The sequence below is a fragment of the Ranitomeya imitator genome, chromosome 3 (assembly GCF_032444005.1).
Source record: "Ranitomeya imitator isolate aRanImi1 chromosome 3, aRanImi1.pri, whole genome shotgun sequence".
Lineage (NCBI taxonomy): Eukaryota > Metazoa > Chordata > Amphibia > Anura > Dendrobatidae > Ranitomeya > Ranitomeya imitator.
The window spans coordinates 427,225,271-427,248,830 of NC_091284.1; the positions used below are offsets into that span (position 1 = coordinate 427,225,271).

At 43.8% G+C, this 23,560-nt stretch overlaps 1 protein-coding gene across 1 annotated transcript in view; it reads right to left on the reverse strand.

Annotated features, from left to right (window-relative positions):
- The window catches only part of LOC138671649 (nuclear receptor corepressor 1-like), a 141,694-nt gene that overhangs the window by 82,231 nt on the left and 35,903 nt on the right, over nt 1–23,560 (reverse strand). Inside the window, exons 8-9 of the mRNA XM_069759819.1 lie at nt 21,256–21,310; nt 13,024–13,125 (exon numbers count right to left, since the gene is read on the reverse strand). Coding sequence (XP_069615920.1) covers nt 13,024–13,125; nt 21,256–21,310 — 157 coding nt within the window. The remainder of the gene's footprint in view (nt 1–13,023; nt 13,126–21,255; nt 21,311–23,560) is intronic.

Genomic DNA, 23,560 nt, shown 5'->3' on the forward strand with positions numbered 1-23,560 from the left:
AAAATGATCACATGGACCATACAAAGTAGGAAAATGATCACATGGACCAAACAACGCAGGAAAATGATCACATGGACCATACAAGGCAGGAAAATGGTCACATGGATCAAACAACGCAGGAAAATGATCACATGGACCAAAACGCAGAAAAATGATCACATGAACCATACAATGCAGGAAAATGATCACATCAACGATACAATGCAGGAAAATGATCACATGGACCAAACAACGCAGGAAAATGATCACATGGACCATACAACGCAGGAAAATGATCACATCAACGATACAATGCAGGAAAATGATCACATGGACCATACAAGGCAGGAAAATGATCACATGGACCATACAAAGTAGGAAAATGATCACATGGACCAAACAACGCAGGAAAATGATCACATGGACCATACAAGGCAGGAAAATGGTCACATGGATCAAACAACGCAGGAAAATGATCACATGGACCAAAACGCAGAAAAATGATCACATGAACCATACAATGCAGGAAAATGATCACATCAACGATACAATGCAGGAAAATGATCACATGGACCATACAAGGCAGGAAAATGATCACATGGACCAAAACGCAGGAAAATGATCACATGGCCCAAACAACGCAGGAAAATGATCACATGGACCATACAATGCAGGAAAATGATCACATGGACCATACACTGCAGGAAAATTATTACATCAACGATACAATGCAGGAAAATGATCACATGGACCATACAAGGCAGGAAAATGATCACATGGACCAAAACGCAGGAAAATGATCACATGGACCAAAACGCAGGAAAATGATCACATGGACCATACAATGTAGGAAAATGATCACATGGATCATGCACTGCAGGAAAATGATCACATGGACCATACAATGCAGGAAAATGATCACATGGACCATACAATGCAGGAGAATTATCAGATCAACGATACAATGCAGGAAAATGATCACATGGACCAAACAACGCAGGAAAATGATCACATGGACCATACAACGCAGGAAAATGATCACATGGACCATACACTGCAGGAAAATGATCACATGGACCATACACTGCAGGAAAATGATCACATGGACCATGCACTGCAGGAAAATGATCACATGGACCATACACTGCAGGGAAATGATCACATGGACCATACACTGCAGGGAAATGATCACATGGACTATACACTGCAGGGAAATGATCACATGGACCATGCACTGCAGGAAAATGATCACATGTACCATACACTGCAGGAAAATGATCACATGTACCATACACTGCAGGGAAATGATCACATGGACTATACACTGCAGGGAAATGATCACATGGACCATGCACTGCAGGAAAATGATCACATGTACCATACACTGCAGGAAAGTGATCACATGGACCATACACTGCAGGGAAATGATCACATGGACCATACAATGCAGGAAAATGATCACATGGACCATACACTGCAGGAAAATGATCACATGGACCATACACTGCAGGAAAATGATCACATGGACCATGCACTGCAGGGAAATGATCACATGGACCATACACTGCAGGGAAATGATCACATGGACTATACACTGCAGGGAAATGATCACATGGACCATGCACTGCAGGAAAATGATCACATGTACCATACACTGCAGGAAAATGATCACATGTACCATACAATGCAGGAAAATGATCACATGGACCATACACTGCAGGAAAATGATCACATGGACCATACACTGCAGGAAAATGATCACATGGACCATGCACTGCAGGAAAATGATCACATGGACCATACAATGCAGGAAAATGATCACATGGACCATACACTGCAGGAAAATGATCACATGGACCATACACTGCAGGAAAATGATCACATGGACCATGCACTGCAGGAAAATGATCACATGGACCATACAATGCAGGAAAATGATCACATGGACCATACACTGCAGGAAAATGATCACATGGACCATACACTGCAGGAAAATGATCACATGGACCATGCACTGCAGGAAAATGATCACATGGACCATACACTGCAGGGAAATGATCACATGGACCATACACTGCAGGGAAATGATCACATGGACTATACACTGCAGGGAAATGATCACATGGACCATACACTGCAGGGAAATGATCACATGGACCATGCACTGCAGGAAAATGATCACATGGACCATACACTGCAGGGAAATGATCACATGGACCATACACTGCAGGGAAATGATCACATGGACCATGCACTGCAGGAAAATGATCACATGGACCATACAATGCAGGAAAATGATCACATGGACCATACAATGCAGGAAAATGATCACATGGACCATACACTGCAGGAAAATGATCACATGGACCATACACTGCAGGAAAATGATCACATGGACCATGCACTGCAGGAAAATGATCACATGGACCATGCACTGCAGGAAAATGATCACATGGACCATACACTGCAGGGAAATGATCACATGGACCATACACTGCAGGGAAATGATCACATGGACTATGCACTGCAGGGAAATGATCACATGGACCATGCACTGCAGGAAAATGATCACATGGACCATACAATGCAGGAAAATGATCACATGGACCATACACTGCAGGAAAATGATCACATGGACCATACACTGCAGGAAAATGATCACATGGACCATACACTGCAGGAAAATGATCACATGGACCATGCACTGCAGGAAAATGATCACATGGACCATACACTGCAGGGAAATGATCACATGGACCATACACTGCAGGGAAATGATCACATGGACTATGCACTGCAGGGAAATGATCACATGGACCATGCACTGCAGGAAAATGATCACATGGACCATACACTGCAGGGAAATGATCACATGGACCATACACTGCAGGGAAATGATCACATGGACTATACACTGCAGGGAAATGATCACATGGACCATGCACTGCAGGAAAATGATCACATGTACCATACACTGCAGGAAAATGATCACATGTACCATACAATGCAGGAAAATGATCACATGGACCATACAATGCAGGAAAATGATCACATGGACCATGCACTGCAGGAAAATGATCACATGGACCATACAATGCAGGAAAATGATCACATGGACCATACACTGCAGGAAAATGATCACATGGACCATACACAGCAGGAAAATGATCACATGGACCATGCACTGCAGGAAAATGATCACATGGACCATACAATGCAGGAAAATGATCACATGGACCATACACTGCAGGAAAATGATCACATGGACCATGCACTGCAGGAAAATGATCACATGGACCATGCACTGCAGGAAAATGATCACATGGACCATACACTGCAGGGAAATGATCACATGGACCATACACTGCAGGGAAATGATCACATGGACTATACACTGCAGGGAAATGATCACATGGACCATGCACTGCAGGAAAATGATCACATGTACCATACACTGCAGGAAAATGATCACATGTACCATACAATGCAGGAAAATGATCACATGGACCATACAATGCAGGAAAATGATCACATGGACCATGCACTGCAGGAAAATGATCACATGGACCATACAATGCAGGAAAATGATCACATGGACCATACACTGCAGGAAAATGATCACATGGACCATACACAGCAGGAAAATGATCACATGGACCATGCACTGCAGGAAAATGATCACATGGACCATACAATGCAGGAAAATGATCACATGGACCATACACTGCAGGAAAATGATCACATGGACCATGCACTGCAGGAAAATGATCACATGGACCATACAATGCAGGAAAATGATCACATGGACCATGCACTGCAGAAAAATGATCACATGGACCATGCACTGCAGGAAAATGATCACATGGACCATACACTGCAGGGAAATGATCACATGGACCATACAATGTAGGAAAATAATCACATCAATGATACAAGGCAGGAATATGATCACATGGACCAAACAACGCAGGAAAATGATCACACGGACCATACAAGGCAGGAATATGATCACATGGACCAAACAACGCAGGAAAATGATCACACGGACCATACAAGGCAGGAAAATGATCACATGGACCATACAAGGCAGGAAAATGATCACATGGACCATACAATGCAGCAAAATGATCACATCAACGATACAATGCAGGAAAATGATCACATGGCCCAAATAATGCAGGAAAATGATCACATGGACCATGCACTGCAGGAAAATGATCACATGGACCATGCACTGCAGGAAAATGATCACATGGACCATACAAGGCAGGAAAATGATCACATGGACCAAACAACGCAGGAAAATAATCACATGGACCATACAAGGCAGGAAAATGATCACATGGACCATACAATGCAGGAAAATGATCACATCAACGATACAATGCAGGAAAATGATCACATGGGCCATACAAGGCAGGAAAATGATCACATGGGCCATACAAGGCAGGAAAATGATCACATGGACCATACAATGCAGGAAAATGATCACATGGACCAAAACGCAGGAAAATGATCACATGGACCAAAATGCAGAAAAATGATCACATGGACCATACAATGCAGGAAAATGATCACATCAACGATGCAATGCAGGAAAATGATCACATGGGCCATACAACGCAGGAAAATGATCACATGGGCCATACAAGGCAGGAAAATGATCACATGGACCATACAATGCAGGAAAATGATCACATGGACCAAAACGCAGGAAAATGATCACATGGACCAAAATGCAGGAAAATGATCACATGGACCATACAATGCAAGAAAATGATCACATCAACGATACAATGCAGGAAAATGATCACATAGACCATACAAGGCAGGAAAATGATCACATGGACCAAAACGCAGGAAAATGATCACATGGACCAAAACGCAGGAAAATGATCACATGGACCAAAACGCAGGAAAATGATCACATGGACCATACAATGTAGGAAAATGATCACATGGACCATACAATGCAGGAAAATGATCACATCAACGATACAATGCAGGAAAATGATCACATGGACCATACAAGGCAGGAAAATGATCACATGGACCAAACAACGCAGGAAAATGATCACATGGACCATACAACGCAGGAAAATGATCACATCAACGATACAATGCAGGAAAATGATCACATGGACCATACAAGGCAGGAAAATGATCACATGGACCATACAAAGTAGGAAAATGATCACATGGACCAAACAACGCAGGAAAATGATCACATGGACCATACAAGGCAGGAAAATGGTCACATGGATCAAACAACGCAGGAAAATGATCACATGGACCAAAACGCAGAAAAATGATCACATGAACCATACAATGCAGGAAAATGATCACATCAACGATACAATGCAGGAAAATGATCACATGGACCAAACAACGCAGGAAAATGATCACATGGACCATACAACGCAGGAAAATGATCACATCAACGATACAATGCAGGAAAATGATCACATGGACCATACAAGGCAGGAAAATGATCACATGGACCATACAAAGTAGGAAAATGATCACATGGACCAAACAACGCAGGAAAATGATCACATGGACCATACAAGGCAGGAAAATGGTCACATGGATCAAACAACGCAGGAAAATGATCACATGGACCAAAACGCAGAAAAATGATCACATGAACCATACAATGCAGGAAAATGATCACATCAACGATACAATGCAGGAAAATGATCACATGGACCATACAAGGCAGGAAAATGATCACATGGACCAAAACGCAGGAAAATGATCACATGGCCCAAACAACGCAGGAAAATGATCACATGGACCATACAATGCAGGAAAATGATCACATGGACCATACACTGCAGGAAAATTATTACATCAACGATACAATGCAGGAAAATGATCACATGGACCATACAAGGCAGGAAAATGATCACATGGACCAAAACGCAGGAAAATGATCACATGGACCAAAACGCAGGAAAATGATCACATGGACCATACAATGTAGGAAAATGATCACATGGATCATGCACTGCAGGAAAATGATCACATGGACCATACAATGCAGGAAAATGATCACATGGACCATACAATGCAGGAGAATTATCAGATCAACGATACAATGCAGGAAAATGATCACATGGACCAAACAACGCAGGAAAATGATCACATGGACCATACAACGCAGGAAAATGATCACATCAACGATACAATGCAGGAAAATGATCACATGGACCATACAAGGCAGGAAAATGATCACATGGACCATACAATGTAGGAAAATGATCACATGGACCAAACAACGCAGGAAAATGATCACATGGACCAAAACGCAGGAAAATGATCACATGGACCAAACAACGCAGGAAAATGATCACATGGACAAAAACGCAGAAAAATGATCACATGAACCATACAATGCAGGAAAATGATCACATCAACGATACAATGCAGGAAAATGATCACATGGACCAAACATCGCAGGAAAATGATCACATGGACCAAAACGCAGGAAAATGATCACATGGACCAAACAACGCAGGAAAATGATCACATGGACCAAAACGCAGGAAAATGATCACATGCATCAAACAACGCAGGAAAATGATCACATGGACCATACAAGGCAGGAAAATGATCACATGGACCATACAATGCAGCAAAATTATCACATCAACGATACAATGCAGGAAAATGATCACATGGACCATACAATGCAGGAAAATGATCACATGGACCAAAACGCAGGAAAATGATCACATGGACCAAAACGCAGGAAAATGATCACATGGACCAAAACGCAGGAAAATGATCACATGGACCATACAATGTAGGAAAATGATCACATGGATCATGCACTGCAGGAAAATGATCACATGGACCATACAATGCAGGAAAATGATCACATGGACCATACAATGCAGCAAAATGATCATATCAACGATACAATGCAGGAAAATGATCACATGGACCAAACAACGCAAGAAAATGATCACATGGACCATACAAGGCAGGAAAATGATCACATGGACCATACAATGCAGGAAAATGATCACATCAACGATACAAGGCAGGAAAATGATCACATGGACCATACAAAGTAGGAAAATGATCACATGGACCATACAATGCAGGAAAATGATCACATCAATGATACAAGGCAGGAAAATGATCACATGGACCATACAATGCAGGAAAATGATCACATGGATCATGTAATGCAGAAGCATGATCACATGGACCATACAACACAGGAAAATGATCACATGGACCATACAAAGTAGGAAAATGATCACATGGACCATACAAAGTAGGAAAATGATCACATGGACCATATAATGCAGGAAAATGATCACATGGACCAGACAACGCAGGAAAATGATCACATGGATCATGTAATGCAGAAGCATGATCACATGGACCATACAACACAGGAAAATGATCACATGGATCATGTAATGCAGAAGCATGATCACATGGACCATACAACACAGGAAAATGATCACATGGATCATGTAATGCAGAAGCATGATCACATGGACCATACAAAGCAGGAAAACGATCACATGGACCATACAAAGCAGGAAAACGATCACATGGACCATACAATGCAGGAAAATGATCACATGGACCATACAATGCAGGAAAATGATCACATGGACCATACAATACAGCAAAATGATCACATCAACGATACAATGCAGGAAAATGATCACATGGACCACACAAGGCAGGAAAATGATCACATGGACCAAACAACGCAGGAAAATGATCACATAGACCAAACAACGCAGGAAAATGATCACATGGACCAAATAACGCAGGAAAATGGTCAGATGGACCATACAAAGTAGGAAAATGATCACATGGACCATACAATGCAGGAAAATGATCACATGGACCATACAACACAGGAAAATGATCAAATGGATCATGCAATGCAGGAAAATGATCACATGGACCATACAAAGTAGGAAAATGGTCACATGGACCATACAATGCAGGAAAATGATCACATGGATCATACAATGGAGGAGCATGATCACATGGACCATACAACACAGCAAAATGATCACATCAACGATACAATGCAGGAAAATGATCACATGGACCACACAAGGCAGGAAAATGATCACATGGACCAAACAACGCAGGAAAATGATCACATAGACCAAACAACGCAGGAAAATGATCACATGGACCAAATAACGCAGGAAAATGGTCAGATGGACCATACAACGCAGGAAAATGATCACATGGACCATACAATGCAGGAAAATGATCACATGGACCATACAACACAGGAAAATGATCAAATGGATCATGCAATGCAGGAAAATGATCACATGGACCATACAAAGTAGGAAAATGGTCACATGGACCATACAATGCAGGAAAATGATCACATGGATCATACAATGGAGGAGCATGATCACATGGACCATACAACACAGGAAAATGATCACATGGACCATACAAAGCAGGAAAACGATCACATGGACCATACAAAGCAGGAAAACGATCACATGGACCATACAATGCAGGAAAATGATCACATGGACCATACAATGCAGGGAAATGATCACATGGACCATACCCTGAACCGCCAACATCCGGCCATTAGTAGCCTGCAGCAGTCCTTCAGAAAACCCAGAAAATTCAAGAATTTACACAGCAAAGAAGCTGCAACCACGCCGTCAATCAGATTTAGGTACTTTGCGCAACCAGCGCTCATCTACATAAATATAGCTCGTCAAATCCATATAGATGATAAAGGGTTAAACCCACCGTCATTGTGACACATCCTGTGACCCTGTCTAAGTTAGAAATTATCTCATACACCAGGTATGAAACGCATTAAAGTGGATTCCACCGCGGCCTTCTTCATTACCACGACACCTGCTTCTGAAGACACTATTCTGACAGCTGCCGAGTGTAAAGCGTCCAGACCACGAGACGAGAAACACGCATGCTTTTTACCCCTGGCCATACTGATCTGAAACCCTCCTGCAAAATTCACGGCAGTAGCCACCGCCGCTAGCACGCACCTGCACATTCATCTGCTCCTGCACAAGGTTCCCCGTCACCTTGGCGGAAGGTGGATACTTGGCCTGGGGCGAATCTCAGTAGGAAGACATTCAGGAGGGGGCACAACGGCAGAGGCATCACTATCCGCTGTACAAAAGTTGCCTGACCCGGCAGCATGTTTATTCCAGGAAATTGTGTCATCCTGCCACTTAAGCTGCCTACAGAAGAGTTGACCATCTCACATGCAAGCTACTAATCTCGCAAGGGTTACTCAAGGTAATCCCGACTGTACTCAGCTTGATTGGCTGCAACAGCAGCAGAGCAAATTTCTGTTTAGTCAGATCACAGCGATCTGCCACCTGCTACACACAGGAAAGCTATGCCGGAGCTTACAGAGAGGTGTGCAGAACGGCAGAGGAGCCTTCTCTAATAGCTGCTATATTCTACTCTTCTAGAATCTGCTCGTCTCCTGCCAGATACTAGAAGATCAGGAATGAATAAAGGTTGGGGTGATAGCGGAACCCCAATTATTTCTATTCTACAGGAACGGAGACAGCCAAGTACGCAATCTGGAGAACTGCCAAAACCTTCACTGAAATGTGCTGTGTAATGTTCTGCTTTCCCTGCTGGGAGAAAAGGGCTTACACCAGCAATAATGACCGATCATAGGAAGATCCAGCAGGACAGCACTAAAAAGGCAGATGGGGGACTTTACTTACAGGGGTTATCAAGCACTTTGGTTATTTTTCCTTATTGGGCTAAGAACGTAGCTGGATGTAGTTGCCAACTACCTGCCGGTTCTGCCCGGCAATGATCCTGCTTCATTTCACCTCTCGTCAACAGAGCATCTCTTCCTCTTCTGCTCTGTAAATGGGGCATCACAGCAGACATAATACTGATCGACAGCTGGATCTCCGCAGTTAGGCAGCGGGGAGCCGGCTGTCAATCAGGGTGACATTGGCAGTGAAGCCAGGCCGACTGAGCAGAGCGGAAAAGAAGAAGCCGCTCTGTGGACGTGATGTCACCAGTAGGAGAATTGTCGGTGTGAGTGGTCCGCGACCCAGCAGACATCATCGCAGGGCAGAACAACCAGGTAGTTAGCAACTATCTGCCTGTAAGTTTTTAGCAGAATAAGGAAAAATAACCAAACTCCTGGCCAAATCCTTTAAATAGACCACCTGTTTTATCCTATATTGTAAAATCAATTGCCTATATAGCTGTAAAAAATAAATAAATAAAAACACGCACAAAATACAGACATTTGTCTTATGTAATTTTTTTTGGCCTTTAGAGTTTCCTAGACTTTTTAGCATTAAGAAAAAAAAAATATAATATTGGGCACAATGTATTTTATAAAATACTTTTTTTTATTGTTTTTTATGCCAGTCTTAAAAATGTTGTCCACTACTCAGAGAACCCCTTTCCACTGTTTCTCCCAGTAATATAATAATACTTATAAGGAAGGAATGTGGTGGAGTAAAATGTGCCTAAATCATCAAGAGGCAACACACCAGAAATGTTACCCCAGTCAGGGACCAGAGTACATTTCTGGCTCAAGTTACACCCCTAACTTTTGAAGAATTTGTCGCGCGGGCATAGTCACGTTCCACCCATGCTCAACCCACTTTGGGACTGGTGTGAAAACATCAAGTCGCAAAATGTGTGCACAACAACAAGTTGCGCAAGATGTTCGCAACTTTTCAAGGTATTTTATGCCAGAAATCTGTTGCTTATTCTGACGGACCGTCTTCATTTAGCAGAGACAAATGCATGTGTGTGACTCTAGCCTGGAAAGGGCATGATCATCAAACCCTTACTTTGCTTTTTGGTACACTTCATTAAACAATAATCAAATCCAGGAGGACAGCTTGTTTGGCCTAAAGAATAACTTCAGAAGTGACAAATCTTGACAATGTACCGTATTTTTTTCAGACTATAAGACACATTTTTTTCCTCCAAAAATGTGGAGGAAAATGGGGGTGCGTCTTATAGCCCGGATGTACCGTCTCTGGCTGTGGTGGGGAGGTAGGGGAACAACAGAAGCAGAGCACCGGGTCACAGGAGGCAGGAACCTTCGGCTGCAGCTAATACCTGTACCTGCTGCTAAAGAGAAATGAATATTCACTGCATTTCACGCCCATGCGAGTGGAGGGCAGTGAATATTCATTATAGTTTGTAAGCTTGCGAGCAGGGCCCTCACTCCTCCTGGTATCTGTTTTGAACTGTATTCCTGTTATGCTGTAATGTTTATTGTCTGTACAAGTCCCCTCTATAATTTGTAAAGCGCTGCGGAATATGTTGGCGCTATATAAATAAAATTATTATTATTATTATTATTATTTAAGAGCAGACACGCTATTAGCTGCAGCAGCCGGCTTCCTACAGATACCGGGCGTTCGTGTGTGTACCCGTTACTTAAGGCAACAAATATTCACTGCTCTCCACTCCCATAGGCATGGAATGCAGCAAATATTCATTCCCTTTAGCAGCAGCACACGTGAAAGCCCAGCAGCTGCTGGAAGCTGGCAGCTGCGGCTAACACTGTGCTCACTATTAAAGAGCAATGAATATTCACTACTCTCCACGCACATAGTCCCAGTGTGGAGAGTAATGAATATTCCCGGCAGCTGTCCTCTGCTTGTAAGCAATGTATGACGTCCCAGCCATGCGCTGCTTACAAGCATAAATCAGCTGCTGGCATCAGAACATGACACTGCGAGGGAGCAGTGTTTTTTGATGGGGTGTCATGCATACCAGGATGGGGGGCCAATCATACCAAGATGGGGATGAGGAGACTATACATACCAGGATGGGGGATGAGGGGACCACGCATACCAGGATGGGGGATGAGGAAGCCGTGCATACCAGGATAGGGATGAGGGGGCCATGCATACCAGGATAGGGATGAGGGGGCCATGCATACCAGGGTAGGGATGAGAGGGCCATGCATAACAGGATGGGGATGAGGGAACCATATATACACCAGGATAGGGGATATTAGTACAAAATTGACCACATTATTGCTTCAATTTTTTTTTACTAATTTCCTCCTCTAACACCTAGGTGGGTCTTATGGTCAGGTGCGTCTTATAGTCTGAAAAATTACAGTCACTCATTTTCGTGTTGCAAGCTTCTATACATGAACCCATTTAGGACGTAGCAATTTTTTTCGCATTTTTTTCCCCTCCTCTTCTTCCAGAAGCTATGACTTTTTTTTTTGTAGACATAGTAAGGCCTTGTTTTTGGCAGGATTAGTTGTAGTTTTGAATGACATCATTCATTTTGCAATAAAATATACTGAAAATAAAAATTGGAGGTAGGAGGGCAATTTCTCAGTGTGGTGACATGGTGATAAAAAATGCAGTTCCGCCATGTTCTTTGGGGCTTTATTTTATGGCATTCAATGTATGATAAAAATGATTCTCCAAGTCAGACAATTACGGCAATGAGAGCTTGTTTTACGCGTGGTGAACTGATGATTTAATTGACACCAATTTGGATTATGTAGATTTGATTGCTTTTTTCTGTATTTTTTTTTTTAGGAATCTGAGTATAACTTTATGGCATTGCGAGTTTTTTTTTTTTAAATCTCTTTTTTTTTGTCCATGTAGGGAACTTTAACTTGTGATTTTCTGATCACTTATGTGGTATGCTGCTCTCCTATGAAGCTCTCCCATCACAGCTGTAACAAAAATGGCAATGATAGGGGACTTCAGCAGACCCCCGGTTACTATGGTAGCCCATTAACACTCCACAACCCTGCAAGGAGGGTGGGGGGAGGGTATGGGATGAGAACCAGAGATTGACGGTGGTATTTAAATAGTTAATAGCTGTGGTCAGAGCACAGCACTGGCTGCTGTTAGAGACCAGCTATGTAACATAGTCATTATTCACCGTGGGTGGCAAGAGCGCAGCTCCTGAGACACCTCCATATGCGAGTACTCCAGCACAGAAAATGCTTACGTCCATTTGTGCAAACTGGATAATATCCAATTAACGCCCGCATAATACCCATAATGGCAGATGGAGAGCACGTACCTGGTTTCGGCCTCTCCTCTTGCCGTAGTTCCTTCTTACAAGAGCTTTATAGTTTTCATTTTTCTTAGTTAAATAATAATAAAGCACACAATCCGCAATGTTCTGAAAAGAAAGGAAGTATTCAGGTTTGGCTTGTTAGTTTCTTACAACCAGCAGAAAACACTGGACAAAACAATAATGTGGAGAAAAATCTTGACAAGTTAAAGTGAACCTGACAACGGATTCATGCTGTCCGTGGTTCGTTCTGGCAACTGTGTGTTTTACTCTCAAACAATGTGACACATCAGAGAAAAGCTATCCTGAAAAGCTCACTCTGTATTTCTCAGCAGTACAAGCCCCCTCTGTTCCCCCCATCCAACCAGGAAAAGCATCTTCTCTGTGTCTCGCACTGAGAAAAGCATCCCCCTACTCTCCGTTTCCCCCACCAGAAAAATAAAATCCCTCTCTGTTCCTCCTACCTGCAATAACAATACCTCTGTGTCTACCATGTGCAATAACATTTCCTATGTCTCTCCCACCTACAATAACACATCCTCTATGCCTCCCACCTACAATACCACCTCATGTGTGTCTCCCACCTACATTAATACCTCCAGTTTCTCCCACCTACAATAATACCTCCAGTTTCTCCCACCTACAATAATGCCTGTTTCTCCCACCTACAATAACGCCTCCAGTTTCTCCCACCTACAATAATGCCTCCAGTTTCTCCCACCTACAATAATGCCTCTAGTTCCTCCCACCTACAATAACACCTCCCGTTTCTCCCACCTACAATAATGCCTCCAGTTTCTCCCACCTACAATAACACCTCCCGTTTCTCCCACCTACAATAATGCCTCCAGTTTCTCCCACCTACAATAATGCCTCCAGTTTCTCCCACCTACAATAATGCCTCCAGTTTCTCCCACCTACAATAACACCTCCCGTTTCTCCCACCTACAATAACACCTCCCGTTTCTCCCACCTACAATAATGCCTCCAGTTTCTCCCACCTACAATAATGCCTCTAGTTCCTCCCACCTACAATAACACCTCCAGCTTCTCCCACCTACAATATTACCTCCAGTTTCTCCCACCCTACAATACCTCGTTTCTCGAGAAACCAAGCACACGACAAAGATATGCATAGCAAGAATAATTTTACTCAATGAAATATAAGTAAAAATGCCATGCCACAAGGACTGATATATAAATAAGGGTAAGTCGCTACCAAATTCAGAACAAAAGAGATGTGGGTCAATAAAGACCCAAAAACGACCAAAAACCCAAATAAAGATATGTAAACATCAACTTTATTATTGCACAAAAATGTATATATATACAAAAAGACATATAATACAAAGGAACAGATGAGGCTCAGTACCACAGGGTGTACAAGGACACCACTGAAAGAGCATAAAAGGAGCGCACGGAGTCGGGGTCAAAGTCTACTCCATACTAATACAAGGTGGACTATAAAGTCCATACCACTATGCTGGAAAATATTAATACCATTATACATCCACATAGACACTAAAAGGGCCCAATAACATGAGTATCATGAATGAATATACATTACCTAAAACAGGGCAAATGGGTAGACCAGATCCAGGGTCCGTGCGCCCTCCCCAACGCACGTTTCGGTGATAAACCTTCCTCAGGGGGAATGTACAGAGAGGTCGGGTGTGCGACTATATAACTACTAAAACCGGAAATAGAAAGCCGCTGTAACCGGAAATGGAACACCGCCGCAACCGGAAGTGACATATAGTCACTAAGCAACCAATTCCCTATGTAACCAAGTAAAACAAGATCAAGCGGCGATGTCACCGCTAATCCGACACCAGCGGGTACGCCGCACAACGCCGTACACTGGGTCGGCACAGGGCCCTGTGTCCCCCAGCAACGAGCGCGTAGCGGCGCAGCCATAGTGTCAAGGCAACACAGCCGCGCATGCGCAAAGGCATGCTATGGACAGAAACTCCATCTTGGAATAGGGAAAAGGGCAAATCGCGGCAAAAACGGCAGGAATAGAAGGGAAATACCACGAATAGACTTACACAGATAGGGACATGTGGAAAGTACAGATAAACACCTACAGACAGCAAATAAAACAGATAACACACACAATCAGATATATACATAAAATAATAATAAATGACTAAGAAAAAACAAATTAAGAATTACACCTATGAGGTCGTATACAAACGACACTATATAGATCCATGTGTAGCGCATGTGTGCGGGACACTTTGAATTTTGAACGTTGTTTTTAGTAATTGTTCTTTGTGTCATTTTATTAATATTTGTATATTTATATTTATATTCAGGTCTTGTTGTGCTTTTTTTCGTATTGGTGGTGTTACGTGCCGATGTGGACATGTGGATGGGTCTAGTCCTTGGATTGGGTTTTTCTACACCGATGGTCGTTTTTTCTGAAGATACATGGACTTTATCATCAATAGCCCCTATGTAGCGGAGCGGACATCATGGACTGAATGCTACGATACATGATTTGATTACAAGTTGCTTTTGCTTATATATATGAACTATCAGCTGGTCATTAATGCTATCGCAGTTGCTCTGTGCGCTACACATGGATCTATATAGTGTCGTTTGTATACGACCTCATAGGTGTAATTCTTAATTTGTTTTTCCTTAGTCATTTATTATTATTTCATGTATATATCTGATTGTGTGTGTTATCTGTTTTATTTGCTGTCTGTAGGTGTTTATCTGTACTTTCCACATGTCCCTATCTGTGTAAGTCTATTCGTGGTATTTCCCTTCTATTCCTGCCGTTTTTGCCGCGATTTGCCCTTTTCCCTATTCCAAGATGGAGTTTCTGTCCATAGCATGCCTTTGCGCATGTGCGGCTGTGTTCCCGTGTTGCCTTGACACTATGGCTGCGCCGCTACGCGCTCGTTGCTGGGGGACACAGGGCCCTGTGCCGACCCAGTGTACGGCGTTGTGCGGCGTACCCGCTGGTGTCGGATTAGCAGTGACATCGCCGCTTGATCTTGTTTTACTTGGTTACATAGGGAATTGGTTGCTTAGTGACTATATGTCACTTCCGGTTGCGGCGGTATTCCATTTCCGGTTACGGCGGCTTTCTATTTCCGGTTTTAGTAGTTATATAGTCGCACACCCGACCTCTCTGTACATTCCCCCTGAGGAAGGTTTATCACCGAAACGTGCGTTGGGGAGGGCGTACGGACCCTGGATCTGGTCTACCCATTTGCCCTGTTTTAGGTAATGTATATTCATTCATGATACTCATGTTATTGGGCCCTTTTAGTGTCTATGTGGATGTATAATGGTATTAATATTTTCCAGCATAGTGGTATGGACTTTATAGTCCACCTTGTATTAGTATGGAGTAGACTTTGACCCCGGCTCCGTGCGCTCCTTTTATGCTCTTTCAGTGGTGTCCTTGTACACCCTGTGGTACTGAGCCTCATCTGTTCCTTTGTATTATATGTCTTTTTATATATATATACATTTTTGTGCAATAATAAAGTTGATGTTTACATATCTTTAATTGGGTTTTTGGTCGTTTTTGGGTCTTTATTGACCCACATCTCTTTAATAACTCGTTTCTCCCACCTACAATATTACCTCCAGTTTCTCCCACCCTTCAATAATACCTCCAGTTTCTCCCACCTACAATACCTCCAGTTTCTCCCACCTACAATACCTCCAGTTTCTCCCACCTACAATACCTCCAGTTTCTCCCACCTACAATATTACCTCCAGTTTCTCCCACCCTACAATACCTCCAGTTTCTCCCACCTACAATATTACCTCCAGTTTCTCCCACCTATAATACCTCCAGTTTCTCCCACCTACAATATTACCTCCAGTTTCTCCCACCCTACAATACCTCCAGTTTCTCCCACCTACAATATTACCTCCAGTTTCTCCCACCTGCAATACCTCCAGTTTCTCCCACCTACAATATTACCTCCAGTTTCTCCCACCTACAATATTACCTCCAGTTTCTCCCACCTACAATAATGCCTCCAGTTTCTCCCACCTACAATAATGCCTCCAGTTTCTCCCACCTACAATAATGCCTCCAGTTTCTCCCACCCTACAATATTACCTCCAGTTTCTCCCACCCTACAATAATACCTTCAGTTTCTACCACCTACAATAATACCTCCAGTTTCTCCCACCTACAATAATATGGTACCTCCAGTTTCTCCCACCTACAATAATACGGTGCCTCCAGTTTCTCCCACCTACAATAATGCCTCCAGTTTCTCCCACCTACAATAATACCTCCAGTTTCTCCCACCTACGACAACGCCTCTTCTGTGTCTCCTAGCTACAACTCCTGTGTCTCCCATCTACAAAAATACTGTCCCTCCTCCATGCATCCTATCTTTAACAGCGCCTCCTCTGTGTCTCCCACATACAACTTTGTGACTCGCACCTACAATAACACCTCCTGGTTCTCCCACCTACAATAATGCCTCCTCTGTCTCCCACCTATAACACCGCCTCTGTGTCTCCCACCCACAATAATGCCTACTGTGTCTCCCACCTATAACACCCTCATCTGTGTCTGTCATCTACAATAACACCTCCTACGTACAACACCTCCTGTCTCTAGAGATGCTGTGGCTACTAGCCGAGCCATTTTGGATGAGCACGGGGCAGCCTTCCCACCATAGTGACTAGCCACCCTTCCCGCCATAGTGACTGGCCACCCTTCCCGTCATGGTGACTGGCCACCCTTCCCGCCATGGTGACTGGCCACCCTTCCCGCCATAGTGACTGGCCACCCTTCCCGGTCCTAACTTCCTATCATCTGTACTTCCAACAGGTGGCGCTATAGAGTTTAAGTCCTCTTTTTCTCAGAAGAGGCAATTTGCATATCATCTGTCTTGGCGTTTCTGTCTTGACAAACCCACCATCACGCAGTGAAGACCAAGTTAAAAGGGAAAGACTTTGTGGCTGGAATTTTGGAATTATTCTGGCTGAAAATATAATTTCCATTAAATAAAATGTGGTTATTTCTTGCAGTGGGCATCCATTGAGGTTCAGTTCTCTGAAATGTGAGTGATCATTTAACAGTGTTTTGTTCATCACTAGTATGGGTGTAATCCCATTCTATATATGTTGTGTTGTTATTTCGCATGGTGTCTGTATTCACTACCCACAAGTGATGCACTGTCTAAACATGAGCTCCTTGTAACCATCGGGAAGGTCCTCATTTCAAGCACAGATATTCCTCATTTCAAGCCCACAATCATGCAGAGTTATCGACTGTTTAATAAGTAAATTCCTTCAGGGTAAAATTGCTGCATAAAGTTCTGGGTAATTTTAGTCACATGCTTTTGTTTTGCTAAGATCTCCGGGTACGTTATTATGCAGGTAACTCCGTATATACTCGAGTATAAGCCGAGATTTTCAGCCCACTTTTTTGGGCTGAAAGTCCCCCTCTCGGCTTATACTCGAGTCATATACCGGGGGTCGGCAGGGTAGGGGGAGCGGGGGCTGTGTAGTTATACTTACCTGCTGCGGCGCGGTCCCTGCAGTCCCTGGCTTCCCCGGCGCTGCAGATTCTTCCTGTACTGAGTGGTCACATGGCACCGCTCACTACAGAAATGAATAGGCGGCTCCACCTCCCATAGGGGAGGAGCCGCATATTCATTGCTGTAAATGACCGGTAACTGTGACTGCTCAATACAGAAAGAAGCTGCAGCGCCGGGGAAGCCAGGGACTGCAGGGACCACGCCGGAGCAGGTAAGTATACGGGGAGCGCAGCGCTGCGCGATATTTACCTGCTCCTCGCTCCGGTGCGGCTCCGTCTGCAGCGTCTCCTGGCAGTGACGCTCAGGTTAGAGGGCGCGGTGACGTAGTCAGTGCGCGCCCTCTGCTGAGCGTCAGTGCTGGAGACGGAGCCGCACGAGGAGCAGGTAAATATTGAAAGTGCCGGCGTCCTGAGCGAAGAGAGGTGAGTATGTGATTTTTTTTTTTTTATGGCAGCACCAGCAGCATTATATATGGCACAGCTTTATATGGAGCATCTATGGGGCCATAATCAACGGTGATGACCATTATATATGGCACAGCTTTATAAGGAGCATCTATGGGGCCAAAAAGTACGGTGCAGAGCATTATATATGGCACAGCTTTGTATGGAGCATCTATGGTGCCATAAAGAACGGTGAAGAGCATTATATATGGCACAGCTTTATATGGAGCATCTATGGGGCCAAAAAGTACGGTGCAGAGCATTATATATGGCACAGCTTTATAAGGAGCATCTATGGGGAAATAATGAACAGTGCAGAGCAATATACCGTATATGGGGCACAGCTTTATAAGCAGCATCTATGGGGCCATAATCAACGGTGCAGAGCATTATATGTGGCACAGATTTATATGGAGCATCTATGGGGCCATAATGAACGGTGCAGAGCATTGTATATAGCACAGTTGTATATGGAGCATCTATGGGGCAATAATGAACGGTATGGAGCATCTATTTTTATTTTTGAAATTTACGAGTAGCTGCTGCATTTTCCACCCTAGGCTTATACTCGAGTCAACAAGTTTTCCCAGTTTTTTGTGGCAAAATTAGGGGGGTCGGCTTATACTCGGGTCGGCTTATACTCGAGTATATACGGTAGTGGCTTGAAAAACTGCAGCGTGGGAGGGATCCAGCAGCAGATCACAGGTCGTGGTGTTGATCTCTAGAACACCTTTTGCACAGATCATGTAGCAGATTAATAAAAAAAAAAAAATTAAAAGAATGTTTTTAACATTGTTAGTAGTGATGAGTGAATGTGCTGGAATAAGGTGTTATCTGAGCATGCTCGCGTGCTGAGTGTCTCTGGCACACTCAAAAAATATGTTCGAGTCCCTGCAGCTGCATGTCTCGTGGTTGTTCGACCGTCACAACAAACTGTTGGGCAATCTCTCCATGTGTTGCGGCTGTCGAACATCCGCGTAGACTGGAACATATTATTCAAGCACGCTGAAGACACTCAGCTAGCACATGAGCATGATCAGATAACACTTTATCCCAGCAGGTCCTCTCATCACTAATTCTTAGGGTTACAAACCAAGTAAAGTATATAAGCAAAGGAAATAGTTGGTTTGACTTAAAAAAAGAAATGAGCCGCAATAACAACAATAGCCGGCGTCTCCTCCTCACTCTGATCAGGGAAACTTACAGTGACTGTAGAGGATCTCATCCTCGTGGTGCGGGGCTTTGTGTCTCCATATCACTGACATAACCAGTAGGGGAAAACTAAGGTAACAGTATCCCCCATCAGCAGCCATTGCTGAAGCCTGTGGGCCGTCCAACTCCATCTTGCAAAGATTTGTGAATGAGGTAGGGTAAACGTTCTATAAACCTATCCCAAAGGTTCAAGACATTTTGAACATTTATGTTCCTTACGAAGAGATGCCCTGATGCCTTCTCCCAGTGCATCTTCATTAAAAAGGCACGTTCTCCCAAAAACAATGTGAATGTAGGGGGCTGAGGACTAAGTCATGTGTGGATCCTGTAGCTCATACTATTTGTAAAAGTTTCCTTACATGAGGAATGCATCCACGTTTCAGCATCAGACATCTTTTTTTCTTTTTTTTTAAAGGGAATCTGTCACCTCATTTTCCGTATATAAACTGCGGCCACCGCCATTAGGGTCTTATCTACAGCATTCTGGAATGCTGTAGATAACCCCCCATGTATCTTGAAAGATAAGAAAAACAACTTAGATTATACTCACCCAGGTGCGGTCCCGTCCGATGGGCGTTACGGTCCGGTCCGGCGCCTCCAATCTTCATGCGATGACGTCCTCTTCTTTGCTTCCTGTCGCGGCTCCTGCGTAGGCGTACTTATCTGCTCTGTTGAGGACAGCGTAAAGTACTGCAGTGCGCAGGCGCTGGGCCTCTCTGACCTTTCCCGGCGCCTGCGCACTGCAGTACTTTGCTCTGCCCTCAACAGAGCAGATAAGTGCGCAGGAGCCGCGACAGGAAGACAAGAAGAGGACGTCATCGTATGAAGATGGGAGGCACCGGACCCAGACCGCGATGCCCATCGGACCGAACCGCCCCGCGGAGTAAGTATAATCTAACTTGTTTTTTTATCTTTCAGGTTACATCGGGGGCTTATCTACAACATTACAGAATGCTGTAGATAAGCCCCTAATGGCGGAGGCAGCAGCTTTTATATGAAAAATGGGGTGACAGATTCCCTTTAACAAAGTAAAACATACAAAACGCACTTACCTTTCTTTCAAGACAAGTGGAAATAAGTGCAAAGTTTTTAGGATGTTGCATGAACCTAAAAAGTGAAAAGACAAATCTATTAAGACATAAAAGAAATCGAATGGAAGAAACAACAATTCAATAATAATAAGTTTTATATACCATATACACGCCGAGATTTCCAGTCCATTTTTTTGGGCTGAAAGTCCCTCTCTCGGCTTATACTCGAGTCATACCCAGGGGTCGGCAGGGGAGGGGGAGCGGGGGCTGTCTAATTATACTCACCTACTGCTGGCGCGGTCCCTGCACGTCCCTGCTTCTTTCAGCGCTGCAGATTCTTCCTGTACGGAGCGGTCACATGGTAGCGCTCATTACAGTAATGAATATGCGGCTCCACCTCCCATAGAGGTGGAGCCGTATATTCATTACTGTAATGAGCGGTAACTGTGACCGCTCAATACAGGAAGAAGATGCAGCGGTGGAAGAAGCAGGGACGTGCAGGGACCGCACCAGCAGTAGGTGAGTATACAGGGAGGGGAGAGCAGCGCTGCGCTATATTTACCGCTCCTCGTTCTGGTGCGGCTCAGTCTTCAGCGTCCTCTGGCTGACGCTCAGGGCAGAGGGCGCGGTGACGTGGTCAGTGCGCGCCCTCTGCTGAACGTCAGTGCTGAAGACGGAGCCGCACCGGAATGAGGAGCAGGTAAATATTGAAAGTGCCGGGGGTCCAGAGCAAAGAGAGGTGAGTGTGTGATTTTTATTTTTTTTTATCGCAGCAAAAGCAAATGGGGCAAGTGGCTGTATTCATGATCTTATGGGGCCATAACGTTTGTGCAGAATTATGTGGGGCAAGTGACTGTACGGAGCATCTTATGGAACCATAACGTTTGTGCAGTACTATATGGGGCAAGTGACTTTACGGAGCATCTTATGGGGCCATAACGTTTGTGCAGCACTATATAGGGCAAATATCTCTATGGAGCATCTTATGGGGCCCTTATTACCATTTATGCAGGATTATATGGGGCATTTTTTAATATGGAGCATCTAATGGGGCCCATCAAACTTTATGGAGCATTATTTGGGGCTCCTGATTCAATATGGATATTCAAAAACACAACCTACTGATGTCTCAATTAAATTTACTTCTATTGGTATCTATTTTTACTTTTGAAATTTACCAGTAGCTGCTGCATTTTCCACCCTAGGCTTATACTCGAGTCATTAAGTTTTCCCAGTTTTTTGTGCCAAAATTAGGGGGGTCGACTTATACTCGAGTATATACGGTAATTCAATTCACGACATGCGCCGTACTAGTACTGCGCATGCCGTGTCACCCCCTTTGATGTGGGCTCCGGCGGTGAGCCCACATCAAAGTCGCGACATGTCAGCTGTTTTGTACAGCTGACATGTGCGCGCAATAGCGGCGGGTGAAATCGCTATTCACCCGCCGCTATTAACCTGTTAAATACCGCTGTCAAACGCAGACAGCGGCATTTAACCGGCGCTTACGGCCGGGCGGCCGGAAATGATATCATCTCCGACCTCCGTCACATGATCGGGGGTCGGCGATGCATCAGGAAGGTAACCATAGAGGTCCTTGAGACCTCTATGGTTACTGATGCCGGCCTGCTGTGAGCGCCACCCTGTGGTCGGCGCTCACAGCACACCTGCATTTCAGCTACATAACAGCGATCTAATGATCGCTGCTATGTAGCAGAGCCGATCAGGCTATGCCAGCTTCTAGCCTCCCATGGAGGCTATTGAAGCATGGCACAAGTAAAAAAAAATGTTTTAAAAAAATATGAAAAAAATATAAAAAATATAAAAGTTGAAATCACCCCCCTTTCACCCCATCCTAAATAAAACAAACAAAAAAAAACCTACACGTATTTGGTATCGCCGCGTTCAGAATCGCCCGATCTATCAATAAAAAAAAGCATTAACCTGATCGCTAAACAGCGTAGCAAGAAAAAAATCCAAAACGCCAGAATTACGTTTTTTGGTCGCCGTGACATTGCATTAAAATGCAATAACGGGTGATTAAAAGAATGTATCTGCACCGAAATGGTATCATTAAAAACATCAGCTCGGCACGCAAAAAATAAGCCCTCACCCGACCCCAGATCACAAAAAATGGAGACGCTTCGGGTATCGGAAAATGGCACTTTTTTTTTTTTTTTTTAAAGCAAAGTTTTGAATTTTTTTTCACCACTTGGATAAAAAATAACCTAGACATGATGTCTAGGAACTCGTAATGACCTAGAGAATCACAATGGCAGGTTAGTTTTAGCATTTAATGAACCTAGCAAAAAAGCCAAGCAAAAAA